A 15,003-nucleotide genomic window follows, 5' to 3' on the forward strand; every position below is an offset into this window, starting at 1 on the left:
CTGAAGTTGTGTAGCAACTCAATACAGCCACAAGATGATGGTTAGCAAATCCTGCTTTTACGAATTGATCGATAGTCTTAGTTACGATTGTAATAACTATGTAGCCTTTCGTAACTAAGGTGCCAGGGCTAGATATGAAAATACCAGGTAAAATTTAGACATAGCAAGTAATATGTAAACATAGCAAGTAACATGTAAACATAGTAAGTAACATGTAAACATAGTAAGTAACATGTAAACATAGCAAGTAACATGTAAACATAGCAAGTAACTTGTACACATAACAAGTAACATGTAAACAGAGTAAGTAACATGTAAACATAGCAAGTAACGTGTAAACATAGCAAGTAACGAGTAAACATAGCAAGTAACGTTTAAACATAGCAAGTAACACGTAAACATAGCAAGTAGCATGTAAACATAGCAAGTAACATGTAAACATAACAAGTAACATGTACACATAGCAATTAACATGTATACATAGCAAGTAACTTGTACACATAACAAGTAACGTGTAAACATAGCAAGTAATGTGTAAACATAGCAAGTAACGTTTAAACATAGCAAGTAACACGTAAACATAGCAAGTAACATGTAAACATAGCAAGTAACATGTAAACATAACAAGTAACATGTACACATAGCAAGTAACATGTAAACATAGCAAGTAACTTGCACACATAACAAGTAACATGTAAAAATAGTAAGTAACATGTAAACTTAACAAGTAACATGTACACATAGCAAGTAACATGCACATATAGCAGATATATACAGACAATTCATAGTGTGTAGGCCTACACATGGAAGGTGATATGTAGATGTATCTGTTATGTTGTACTTGTTGTAGCAGCCATTATTGCGGTACAAATTCTCAAAATGTGGCTTTTTCATACTTGAACATGATTTTCAATAAGACTCTTTGGAGGTGTTACTTATTTAAAAGGGTACATAAAAGAAAGGTTAAATAAAACTATCCCACACTTTCTTCTCAGGCATTCAGATTGCATGCATGAAGCCTACTGTTAGTACTCGATCTAAACTAATAACATGGTTATGGAGTCTATCGGCTGACCGGCAAAAGAGTTTACCTTGTTATGAAGCTCTTCAAAGTTGCCCGAGTTCCTGAGTGTGTTAGACTTATTTTGTTGGGAAGTCTGTTCTGGTCTTCCCAGATTATTTAAACGCATCGCACGTGCCTGCTCTATATTCTCTTGTCTTGACCGAGTTTGAGCAGAGGCTTGCTCACCCTTGGCATTGCCAGTCTGCTGCTCAGCTTTTCTTCCAGCGCTTCCTGAAACAGTTGGCGTTTGGCTTCTCACCTCTTCTATTGTTTCATAGTGGTTGCGATTGGAAGGCGAAGCTGGTAGTTGTCTTCTCCGCATATGAGGGGATCTAGACTGACCAGTAAAACTGTTCATGGGATATAATTCAGAGTGTCTACCATTTGGCAGAGGGATTTCAGTCTTGCTATCAGCTGATTTCTCCATAATAGACACAGTTTGAGTTCTCTCCTTAGTGTCTGCATAGCCATTGTAGCGTGAGATACTGTTGCTCTGTGGGCTGGGTGTAGACATGACACGTGGGGCTACACGCTGACTCACATCAGGATCAGATGAATGCTGATTTTGAGCATAATCCTTAATCTGAACTGAATCTGAAAACCTTTTTGTTTCAGGAGAAGATAACTCTTGCGGTTGCAGCTGTTGGTTGACCTGCAAGTGTATATATAATTATACGGTATCAGGTCACTTACCCCCTGGCCACTTACCCCCTGGCCATATACCTCCGGTCATTTAACCCCCGGTCACATACCCCCTAGGCTATATACCCCCCAGGTCATTTACCCCCTCTCCATGATATCTTTGAAGAGTGAATGACAGGTGGACGCATTGAACCTGGAATTATCTCCCACATCCATAATGATAGACTTTGAAAATGCTATTAAAATGCACTTCACACTGTATTTCCCGATACTACAATACAAGGATGCTTTTATCATCTATCACAGGCAATCTACAGGAAAGTTCAAAATGAAGGCCTCCAGGTACTATACCAGAATGATGTAGATATAAATATGTGCATTCGCTCTATGGCAGCTCTCACATTTGTGCCTGTGAATGACATCGTGGAATCATTTGAGAAATTTTCAGATAACATACCCAAAGTCACCCAACCAGTTGTGGACCATTTTGAAGACACGTACATTGGGCGACAACAACGTAGAGGTGGACGTGAACCGAGATTTCCTCACACAATGTGGAGTATTCACGAAAGAGTTGTTAACAATTTGCCTCGACAAACAATAATGTTGAAGGATGGCACAGACAAATGCAAGCAAACATCAGTGCCTACCATCTCAACTTGTGGCATTTCTTGATCATACTTCGTAGAGAGCAAGCATTAAATGAAGTCGCCATCACCCAATTGATAGCTGGTGAACCAGCATCAACACAAAGGCCAAAATATCGAGCCATACAGTATTGCAGAGACTACAGACAATAGTTGCGGACTATAATAATAGACCAATTTTTGAATTCTTACGTGGTATAGCACACAATATTCAAATGTAACTTCATGATTGTCTAAAAATAAATGTTCATACATGTACTTGTTTTGCAAATACATGTAAGTTACTGTCTGTTTGTATTAAAATAAAATTTCGTGATTAGATTGTAAATAAATGCATTTATTGTTAAGTATCTTTTTAATTTTTCATTATTAACTACTAATTAAACCATGACAAATTAGCAAGTGGTTCATGCGATTTAAACCAAAGATTAACTGATTTAGGTTTAACTGTATTATGTGTTATGTGGGGGGTACTTGACCTGGGGGGTATATAGTCTAGGGGGGTATGTGACCAGGGAGTAAATGACCGGGGGTATATGGCCAGGGGGAAAGTGACCTAAAATCAATTATTCTTACGGAAGTAAGCATTACGGCTCTAGAAGAAGCCTGAGTGAAGATGTGTTTTGGAATGATCATTGTAATGGCTGAATGATCTACTCAGAGTTAATGAGATCTGAGCAATACTTGCCGTATAACTTGTACAACTCTTTTACACCTATTTTACAATTATTCCCATCTAGTGGCGTTTTATTAGAGGTTGCGTTTTATTAGAAGTGACATTTTATTAGAGGGGGCGTTTTATTAGAGATGGCGCTTTGTTAGCGGTTTGTGTTTTATTAGAGGTAGCGTGTTATTAGAGGTGGCGTGTTATTAGAGGTGGCGTTTTATTAGAGGTGGCGTTCAATTAAAAAGTGGCGCTGTATTTTTCATCTCATCTACTTCTTGTTGAAAATTGGTTGAAAAAGCACTTCTTTTAATGGCATTTTAAAACTATGTAATGCCATAAATCTTTATATAGACTAGATTCTTCTATCTATAGTGGCATTCTATTAGAGGTGGTGTTCAAATGAAGTTGGTGTTCAAATAGAGGTTTTACGGTAACCTCAAATACTCAAGCACCTGGTCAAAGCTACTAGCTAAACTGTCTCTTACGTGAGAACCTGTAGCATTCTCATAGCGCTCCTGCTGCCAATGCTCTGGACGCTGCCGTTGCTGGTGAAGCCACTGGTGTTGTGATGAATGGTTGTGATGTTGAGAGTGCTGCCGACTACTAGAAATGTAGTAGCCATGAACGTTATCCTTGTAACAGTCTGTTACACCAGCAGCAGAGTCACTTTCACCAGCTGGTTGCTCTCTCACCCTATTCCTCTCCTGAGCTGCCACAGAATCCTACAAAAGCTTTCCAGTAATTCATATCAAACCTGACTGATACTATTTTGTGCTAGAACTACCCTACAGGATGAAAATATTTGATGGTTATAAAAATTTGCGATTTCGCGAACAGTGAATTCCGCAAATTATTAAATTCCGTGAATAATTAGTTCTATTTTTAATCACAAGGGAAAATAACTACTGCATCAAACTAAAAACTAGCCGCTAGGCATAAATACTAAACGTAGTTGAGTTCCAAAACATTTTTAAAATCATTGCCTGGGCTTTGAGCTAACACCATTGCCAATGCATCACATTTATTTACAAAATTATTCAAGGTTGTCACAAAATATGCAGAATGGCATAAGCGCAAAAATAGCCGGTAGGCAGAAGTACTAAACATAGCCGAGTTCCAAAACTTCTTTAAAATCATCGCCGGGGCTTCGAGTTTCATTGCCATTGCATCAAACTTTACAAAATTATTCAAGGTTTTCACAAATTATTTGGCATGGCTTCGTCACTGCAAAAAAATCTCTCCTAGTCTTTTTACATTGAAATCAACTCCATCAATCTCTAATACTGAAGTTGAGGGCGATCATGATTCTGATCTGGACATTATGGTATGTATTTGATTTGCAGTGCAGATTTGTTTTTTCCATAAGTAACTGAGTTAGTTAATTCTTTTGTTTAAAAACTGATCGCTTTCATTTAATACTTCAGCTATTGTTTTTGTACTTCCTTAACACTTATTAATACTTTTTCTTTTTTTGTGTTTACTGCAGATTGAGAATGAAACAACCTACTCCGATTACGAAAACGAGAGACAAGTAGGAATATACATCAAGGCAGGAATATTGGCAGAGAAGCAACCAGTCAACCTAGACCCCTTCATCAACAACAACTCCTTGATATCGCTGCAGCAAACATGATTATATTATATATTTTATTTCATGTATAGATATATTATAATTTATTACAAACTTGAGTGTACAAATAAAATATTTCAAATACAAATGAAATTCTACAAATGATGAATGGAGTAAATATAAACAGTTTAGTCCATATGACGGTTGTCGAGCAATAAAATTAAACTGGTACTTTTGATAAGTGAATACTAGCGTGTAATGTTGCTCTCTGACTAGTTATTTTGGTAATAGCAGCTCTGTCGCTGTCACTGTCTTGGGCAGATGTTGAAGGCGATTCTCTCGCTACTACATGACTGGTAAAGAAGTTATCATCAGAACTCTCCTCGTGGCTTACTATTGCAAAGTTCTGCCGGTTGGCCAAAAATTTATGCTTGTAAAGGCGTTTTTGTTCCTTTTTTTAAAACAGATATATTCTCCTCGTAAGTAGCTGCGGTCACTTCTACCTCAATTTCAAGACCTCCCTGAATAATTGGGGATCTTCTAAGAATGACATCTACCACCCTTGGAGTCATTGTGCTTCCGTGTATGATGAAAAATCTCTCTCTTACACTAAAACAAATAATGAAGCGGTAGGAATGGAAAAAATAAATATTGCGTTTTACCGAAGAACCAAAGTAAAATTCAACAATTTAGTAAAAGGATTTGAAAAAAATCATTACTTACCACAAATTGTTGGTTCATCAAAGGCCTCCAAATCGATGAATATTTGTGAAAACCTCTGAACGCAGCAAAAAATTTATAGCTTAGGATGATCGACTCGTAGTTGCAAGCTTTGGTGTTCATCGCGTTTCGGTGTATGCGCACACCGAAACACGCGGTGTGCGCATGCGTAGGGTTAACTCTATCGCTAGCCGCAATAAAGTTAACTCTTCATAGAGTGACAGTGTTAGGCCGCGAATAAATTAATCCGCGAATCTGCATGAAAAGTCAATTTTCGCGAAATTTAACTCCGCGAATAAATTCATCCTGTAGGGTATTACTGTAGGTTTGGCTGCCAAAACCTATTTATTGCTGTCAGCGCTGTTTTAATTCCTACCTTATCTCCAGGCTCCTTGAGAAGTATCCTCTTCAACTTTTCTGATACTCTGTCTTCTCTTGCTAGGCAAACTCCATAGCCCTGTGTAACATCCTTAGAACAATTTGGCATGAAATGGTTATATTGTATTCAATTCACGCTATCATTTGCATGTCTCAAATCTACACGCAGTGATGAGACATTAATCACTGTCTTCATGATGCGGTTAATCTGCTAGTTAGTGCCATCGGCAAAATGAAACTAACAAAAATCCGTAGGGGAGTTTGGTTACTCACAAATTTTTACCAAATGTTTCATCATTGCGAAAGATGGAAACGGCTTTTGCAAATTATGCGCAAGCTATTCCATTTTAGACATTTTCCACACTTAAATCACTTCAATTTTGATTGGACAAGACAAGAGTATGCCGCTATGACCTATGGTGTAGAAATCCTTATTTTGGTAACCAAGTGCCCACTTTAATTTGCAACATGTGAATTTCCATTGAAATACTTACCACACAGTAAGTCAACGTGCGCACAACTCCAAATGCTCATCGTGGAAACATAGTGAGAGAACAGCAGTGATACAGTGACAATAATTTATGCTTAGAAAATGCATGGCTCTAGTAATTAGGGTAGGTTGGTTGGGTGAAATTCAAGCCATGCTCTGACTGGTGATTGACTTGTGAGTGTAAATCATCACCTGAAATATGATCAGTCTCTGGCTTCCCCAGTATGATCAGTTTAACAATATTTCTCAAGCAAACACAAGGTATTTGAGACTGCATTGAATGATTTGAAACGTACTTTTCTTTTGCAAAACTAGTAAAACTCATGATTTAAAAAATCAAATTAAACTCAATGCATTCTACAAGGTTACCTAAAGAGCTAATAAGCTGGCTAAGATCATTAGGAATTTACCGTAAAACCTCTATTTGAACGGCGCTGTATTTTTCAACCCTTCATCTATTAATAGTGGCGTTTACTTAGAAGTTCAAATATAGTTTGGTGCTGTATTTTTCGACTAGCTCATCAGAATTTTGGGAAGATAAATTTAATCCTGTTACAGGCAAATTGATATTAATTTTCCTATATATTGCATTCTCCTTTGGAAGAATCAACATTAATGCTGTCGGCCTCAGCATTTTTGCTAAACATATACATATTTTCGTATACATCGAAATATCAGACCGAGCTGAACAAGAAATTATTTGGAGTAAAACATATTAGACGGATACAGTTATTACTTTTTTTGATGGTGTCACTGTTCAAGTTTTAAGGAAAAATTGAAAAGATTTGGAGTTAGATAACAGACTTCAATGCGTCTTAACAATGGTTGTTATGGATGTAACCGAGTCATTATTAGTACGATTTTGGGGACAATTTTCTAAAGATCACTTTTTATTATTGGGTTCGTAAAGATCAAGCATAATGAACAACGTGAAAGTGGTGGTGTAATAAAGGTAGCGTTCAATTAAAGGGCGGCATTCAAATAGAGAGGTTCTAAGTTGACTTTAAAGACAAACAAAAATAAAAGGTGTTAAAATAAACCAGTTACACTTCCTCAGCCATCCGCTTTTTGATCACAAGTGTATATGTATTTCCGTATCTCCATTTTAACTTTATCTATATCAAGTAATCTGTATGTACGTATCATGGTTCATATATTGATATATCACTAACCCTCTGCTTATCAAACAGAATAAATTTCTACTTTCTACAAAATACTTCTTTCATAATATGAAATTTAGAAGTTAGTTGTTTGAAAACCTTTACAGTTGTTTTATTTATTCTTTTAATTCATTTAAACTGCACAAAACCCACTTTTTTCATGATATGAAGTTTAAAAGTTAGAACGGTAAATTTTGTATATATTAAAAAAAATTAATTTCCTGTCCAAAGACTTTTTATTACTCGGACAACACTGGGCATTCATCTAGTCAAACAATAAATTTAAACATACTTTTGTGGGTAAATGACGAGAGTCTCTGGTCTGACCCTTCTCTTGGCTGATTGTGCCCTGCATGGTTCCGGAAAGGTTAAGACTTCCGTTCGTCTTACACCGCTGCTGAAACATGACTTCTCAATATTTCACAGATGTTGATACCCTCATATGTGATAGATGCAATAGCAATTTTTTATTACAACACCCAAAGATTGATAATATATATTCAATAAGCAAAAGAACCAGTGCTTTACAACCCTCATCACTTTTGGCATGAAGTTAAAAATATTTGAGAGTATGCAGCACCTACAGGTTGAAGATATCTAACAAAGGCTATCGCTAAGTTGAGGTGAGAAAGTTACATTGCGTGTTGCCCAGATATACATATGTAGTCTAAACAATATTGGTAAACTGTCTATTAATACAAAAGTGTGTGTTCGCTATGTGTCACACTCTTCGGTCAGGGTTACCGGTTGAGATAAGAGACTGTTGTAAGCTGGACTTCAAATCACAACATTTAGCTGGTAGAGTGACACTCTAGTGCCAGCACCAATAGTGTGTGTTAGTTCGCCGTGTGTCATACTCTTCAGTAATTTGATAGGAAAATTATGGCATCACGGAAACAAAGGCGTTATATAGTTTTGCCCAAATTTAATTAACTTTCTTAGCAAGCAACGACCTTCTAATCTTTTCGCTGTTTGAGAATGCTTGAAAGAATTTTCTCAGCGAATTTGTGATTTAAAATCAAAAAACACATAAAACGGTTGAAAAGTAACCATGTGGAAGAGTGAACATGGAGGTGAAGTAAACATGGTGGAACATTAAAAATTGGAATAAGCCGATAAGAGTTTTCCTAGGCTTTGTTTATAGTCAACTGAGGACTAACATGAGCTGTCAATCGCCCGCATTGGGGATGGAAACTAAACAAAGAGTACAAGAATATGAAATGTGCAGAGTTGGCACTACTTAAGTACTAATGAAATATTTTGAAAAATATAATTTAGTGTTTTGGTAAACTATACCAGAAATAGCAAGTTTTTTTTTATATGTGGATATCTCATATATCAAAGTTTGTGCAAGGTAGCTGTCATAATAGCGTTGTGGAACCAAAATAAATTTGAAGGAAATCTTCCCTTCATTAAGAATCAAAGTCAAGCGTAATAAGTGTTCGAATGAAGTTGACTAGCATCACTGGGTTAAAGCTTCACTTCTTTATTATTATTATTAATATTACTATTATTATCCCACGACCAAATGAGCGTAGCGAAGTTTGAGTTTTTATGATAAATGCATGTGCACACAACTTACGAAAATTTTTCATCAACAATGAGACGAACCCTTGTTTTGAAATCTCATCAACAAATTTAACCATCGTTTTGTAGAGTCGTTAAAGTATAATAACGATACAAAACACATACAAACCTATTTAAATATGTTACCAAGTCTTTGTAAACCATTGTTATTATCTTAAAACTTACTCATCTGATCGGATTATACACAAATAGACAGATTTATTTGGATGAAAATTGCCACAAAACGCTTGAAAAGCTCGGTTTAATAAAAGTTAAGACCGAAAATTGAAACGCCAATAAAGCCGTGCGACAGATAGTAGAACTATTTAGCAGTGCGCATTTCACGAGAAAATCTTGCTAATTTCACCAGTCTATGGCCTTGTTTACTTGTAATCGAATTTATTCAAAGGTTTCTGAAATAAACGTAAACCGTTTGAGGCGTAGACCCATTTACAGGTATAAATTGTGGTACACAGTTTATCAGCCTATGTTTTTCTTGTCCAATCACCGAAGGTTTCAATGAACTATTTAAAACGTTAGCCGAAATTCTTTACAACTTATGTACAAGTTAGGGCCGAACTACAATGCCCCTTTATGATGAGGCATTCCTCTCGATCTAGCATGGGGTTTGACAATACACAAGAGTCAAGGTCCTACCACGGCTAAAGCTGTCGTTGTTATAGGCCACTGCCTAATGACCGCTGGAATATCGTTTGTTGCTCTCTCTAGAGTTCGAAACATCAATGACTTACTTGTTAACAACTTCGCTAGGGAGCGCATCACTCGATTAGCTATCAATGACCAAATCTTACAACGCAAAAGAGAGGAGACTAGACTGCGCGACATTTAACAGATACTGTATAGCCTACTTATAACAGATATTGTAATATCAACAATTAACCAATTACTTGTATACCTGGTTTCAACCCAACATTACTTCCAAAATAAATTGTTAGTTGCACCTTTTTAGAGTCGTGCTCCCTCAAGTTTATTTCATATCATCTCAAACAAGTCTCATTTACACTATACTCTGTCAATTCCTGCTGAGAACTACTTTTTCAACAATCAACAGTACCCTTACTTTTTTCCATTATCACTTTGGTCGTGGGCTGTATGACAGTGGAATTTCTAGTTATTATTATTGTTATTATTACTGTTATTATCCTCATTTATCACTCATCTACATGTAAGTTTGATAGAAGTTTGGTTGTCTTGCGTTTCTACCAACTACCGTATTAGCTCAGAGCAGCATTATTCATCACATGTAAACCTGCAGAGCTATGGAGTACAAACATTTGTTTTAACGAGAATGCCTTTCATGACCTTCATTTGCTGACAAATAAAATCTTTTATCTGTAAACGCTGCCAGTTGTGTACCCAGCATTTTGGTTTTCATCGCAGCCTTTCAATTCGGTGCCCAACAAAGAAACACCATTTGACATTAATTTTTAATTAAAATCAAACTGCGAAGAATGATTAGGTCTTTGAACCCATTCAAAAAGGTAAAGGTCATTGTCATAGTAATTCAATGGAAATAAGCTATATAATATAATACACACTCGATTAGTTTACAAATTTTTTAACCTACTTTGGTTTCAGCAAAACAGTAGACTAGATAATATAAAAATTATGAAATTCTGACTGAAATTGTTTTTGCTGAAGAATAAAAAGTTACAAAGAAGATATCTTGCAAGTATAGAAATTATAGAGTGAGAAATAGAGGAAACAATGGAGATGATTTGATGGAATTAGAGGGAATGGAAGTGAGAAAATGGAAGAGAGTTGATACATTACCTAATATGCATGTTTGTTTCACTCTGGACTACATGTCTACTGCAATGTGTACCATGAACCAGTTTATAAACTAAAATAATGCTTTTGTACAAAGCAGAATTCTTATGACAGCATCATATTGTTTGTGCTGAAATTAAGGAAGTTAAAATGGGCTGCTTGCCGTTGGAGTTGAGAAATAACATCGCTGGAGGCTTCCAATGGTTTCTTACTCGGCTTATTTTTTTTGCATTGAATACAATATAATACAATACTATATAATACAACACAATATAATATAATACAACATAATATAATACTATATAATACAACACAAAATAATACAACATAATATAATGCAATATAATATCATATAATATAATACAATATAATACTATATAATACAATATAATACTATATAATACAATATAATACTATATAATATAATACAATATAATACAATGTAAAGCAATACAATATAATACTATATAACACAATACAATATAATACAATATAATACTGTATAACACAATACAATATAATACAATACAACATAATACAATATAATATAATTTTCATTGTATATTTTTGTTGTATTATCAACTTACAGGCAACTACTACAACTACTAATGGGAATAGTTAATAGCTGATGTAAGATTGTATTATTTCGCAGCATTTGGGTTTATTGTTAAAATATGTTCCTTGAATTTGTTAATTCATAAAAGAGTTGTAAAGTTCAGAAGACGGCAGAGATTTAATTGAAGAAGCCATTTATACTAGTGCTGGGCGCAGGTAATAAAACTCGTTGAACTCGGGGGGTTTATCTTCTCTCGAGTCTCGGGTAATACAAATTTTGAGCATTTCGATCTTGTGGGTTCGGGTTTTGGTGCACGAGTCCGTCGAGTAGATTAGACAAAAACTTGCTCTATTGCACGGTTTAACCCGCCTGTAAACGCTGCGAACGGGAATATCGGTCGATAGAAAATAACAAAAATAATCAATTAATTGAATAGAATTATAATTATATTGTAAATTTTAATATATGTCTGATTTTAGGAAATTTTAGACATAAAACCCGTATCAACAAACCCGATACACGAAAAGCCCATTGGCCAAGAAGTGCTTGTGCCAAGCACTAATTTATACAGTAAGTACTAGCCCCCTGGTAGTCCGGTGAGCTGTGAGAGATCATCATGTATAATAACTATACAAGTGATAATTCTAATATACTTGAAGGCGCAGGTAGTTCACCGAATTCATTGCAAAGGAGAATGTCACGGGTTGAAGCCCTGTATTCCCAACCTCCAACTGTGGTTTCAGAGACGGCCAGACAGACAAATAAGACGGACAGACAGACAAATAAGACTGACAGACGGACAAATAAGACGGAAAGACAAATAAGACAAACAGACAGACAAATAAGACAGACATACGGACAAATAAGACGGACAAATAAGACGGACAGACGGACAAATAAGACAAACAGACAGACAAATAAGATTGACAGGACAAATAAGACGGACAAAGCACATGTTCAATTTGCTCGAAAATTTGACAGAAAATTTCAAGCTTACAAATCCATCCTCAACTTATATGGTGGTCACGTTTTTCATGCCACGAATTTTAGCAAAATTCAACTTCAAAAAACCATAGCAAATCAAAATTACATGATATGACTTATAGGGATTTATTTGTAAAATAGTAAAATACTAGTAATCCTACTCAACATGAGATGGATCAAAAACAAAGTCTCATTCTTCACCACTCAAATTTTCATCGCTAGGATAATCTTCTGGAATATAGCATTTGTTCAAATTTAATGCTTTTTTTCGTAGTATCTGCCTACAAGCCTACACTTCGGTAATCCATTTGACAAATCCACTATCGTCTATCCATCTTTTTTCTTGTACATGAATCACGATTCCTGACAGAAATCTGTTTTGCGGTTTGCTATTCTGTTAAATACGTGTTATCAGAGGTGGCAGTTTGGTTCTACTGGCAAAGCAAGCCAATACAATGGTGAAGTGCATTTTTCATGACCTGTGGTCTTCACTAGAACTGCCTTCACTTATTCTTTCGTTAATTGTTGTAATGCCGATGGCACAAAAAGGCATTGATGTTTTTGCTGATGACGTTTTTGATTGCTACGCATCGCCCGCCTCTAATGCCGTGTGAAACAGTAGCGATTAAGCGATTTGGGCCAGAGAAGGGGATCGACTTATACGACAGGTATATGTAAAACCAGAATTTTGAAACCAAACTTTAGACCTCGACTTATATGCCATATCGACTTGTATGCGAGAATTTATGGTAATAAAAAGTAGCAAGGTCACTATAACAATATCAGCACATATGTGCTGGTCATAAGGCAAATGAACTGTGGGTAAATGGCTCATCAATAGCTGTGATTCTTTGCGACTGAGCGCTTAGAATTTCATTATGAATTCACGAGACAATATGAGGAACTTTGATGTCTGCGTTAAAAAGCTTTGTTAATAAGTTCACCAACATTATTACCTGATCTAGAAAGTTCTTAAGCCCACTGAGAAAAATGATGATTGACTTGAGGTCCCCATGAACAATGCCTGTAAGAAAAGACATTCCCATTAATAGCATTTAATCAGAGGGTTAATGACAAAATGAAATTGGTAATATTAGAGAAACTCTTGACCTGAGCAGACAACTCTGAATGACTTGTTTCCAAACTGATTTATTAGCGAATGTGTTATCGTGTACATCATCATAAACAACTGTACATTATTAGCTACAAAGCTATAAATTAATAATTGCATTCAATATCATTAGAAAAAAGTAGACAACTCTTGATGATATTTTCTGATGGTTCGTTGAGCTTACCCAAATGCTTGGCCACACCAATGTTCTCAAATCGTATAGTACCAGCATTCAGTAAACAAAGTGCATATTTCTCTAATGTAAAAGAATGATGTAGTATTTAAGTTTATTCTTCACGTCATCAATATGCGATGTGGCTCAGAAACTGCCAGAAGAAATCTTAAGTGAGCTTGTTTAACAGATTCACAAACAGAATAGCAAAAGGCAGCTGACGCCTACCTCTGACATATACCATTGTTACATTGCCAGATTGGGTGTGGACAAAGCAAACACGAGTCACTCAGCATGCTATGAGGGGAGAAAACTTCTCATGGGCAGATCATAGTCTGGCACCAAGTGGATGCACCACCGGTGGGCCATTTCATATGAGAAACGAAAGGGGGTACAAGTGACGGGGTTTTTATACATTTGTAGTAAAGAGCAGCTTTTCTGATGATGGCATGTCATCTTTGTTCCTTGTCACAATAGAAGGACTGAATTTTCGAGAGCCAGAAGATATACTAAGCATATTTACAGCTTTGCAATTACAGTAAATAACAAGCTTAGGGGTAGCAACCCCAAATGGGGGAAACGCTTTCGTAGCTTGTCTTGCAGCATAGACCTTGCTGTCTAGAAAAATTGAAAAAAAATCGATTTAAATTTACATTGACACTAGGCTTAAAGTAGCGTAATTATGAGCTCTAAATGAAGGAAGGGATAAGGAAAAGGAGAAAGGTTATTGATACAAATCAATAATAGCGCAGCTATTAGCTCTATTATTGTACAATCAGTAAATTAAAAAGGTAGGTTTTGTTTCCTAGTTGAAGGGTCAATGGGGTGAGTTTGGGTCGGCCTTGGAATGGATTAGGCAATTTACAAGTATTTCAGTGTTCGTATAACGTAAACATTCTCAGAACAGATTATTATTTACATTGTAGATACAGGGGCCCATGTACATTGTGTATACATGTACAGAAGCTTCCACTGTGCATGTATAGTATAAACACCAAGACATCAAATTCCTCTCAGTTGAGGCCGCTTGCCCAGACACTATGGTTAGGATTTTAGCAATCTTACCAGAAGCATTAACAGTTGTACTGTATCCCAGCCCCTTGAGGTGATCTATACAAGACTGAGTCCTGTCTAGTTGATCCTGCTCTGTCTCGGCAGCACCACCAGCAGTATTTACCTCAAAGTCAGCACCTACAGAATGGTAGTCTAAGATAAGCAGAGAGACAGATCTCGAGGGTGGGTAAGACGCGATTCAGTGCTGACCCATGGCAACAAAACCAATGCTTTCACTATCATAGATATCATTTGGTCACCAATATCATATGGCCACGAGCCCAAGCCTAAAGTCAAACTTTCTACTTCGGAGTCAGGCGTGTTTAGCAACGCACAAAAGAACCTCCCATTTGATTGTGTAACCTTTTATTGATGAATTTAAAATACACTTTGTATCTTCACAAATGATTAAGCACACAACAAAAGGAATCAT

General features: G+C 36.2%; 1 protein-coding gene across 1 annotated transcript in view; it reads right to left on the reverse strand.

The window, feature by feature from the left end:
• LOC137400776 (uncharacterized) overlaps nt 1–13,245 on the reverse strand; it is a 38,849-nt gene extending 25,604 nt beyond the window's left edge. The window contains exons 1-5 of the mRNA XM_068087112.1: nt 13,191–13,245; nt 7,630–7,731; nt 5,686–5,766; nt 3,505–3,741; nt 1,092–1,715 (exon numbers count right to left, since the gene is read on the reverse strand). Of these exons, the coding sequence (XP_067943213.1) occupies nt 1,092–1,715; nt 3,505–3,741; nt 5,686–5,766; nt 7,630–7,692 (1,005 nt within the window). The 5' untranslated portion in view covers nt 7,693–7,731; nt 13,191–13,245. The remainder of the gene's footprint in view (nt 1–1,091; nt 1,716–3,504; nt 3,742–5,685; nt 5,767–7,629; nt 7,732–13,190) is intronic.
• Between the last annotated feature and the right edge of the window lie 1,758 nt (nt 13,246–15,003).

The sequence above is a fragment of the Watersipora subatra genome, chromosome 7 (assembly GCF_963576615.1).
Source record: "Watersipora subatra chromosome 7, tzWatSuba1.1, whole genome shotgun sequence".
Taxonomy (NCBI): domain Eukaryota; kingdom Metazoa; phylum Bryozoa; class Gymnolaemata; order Cheilostomatida; family Watersiporidae; genus Watersipora; species Watersipora subatra.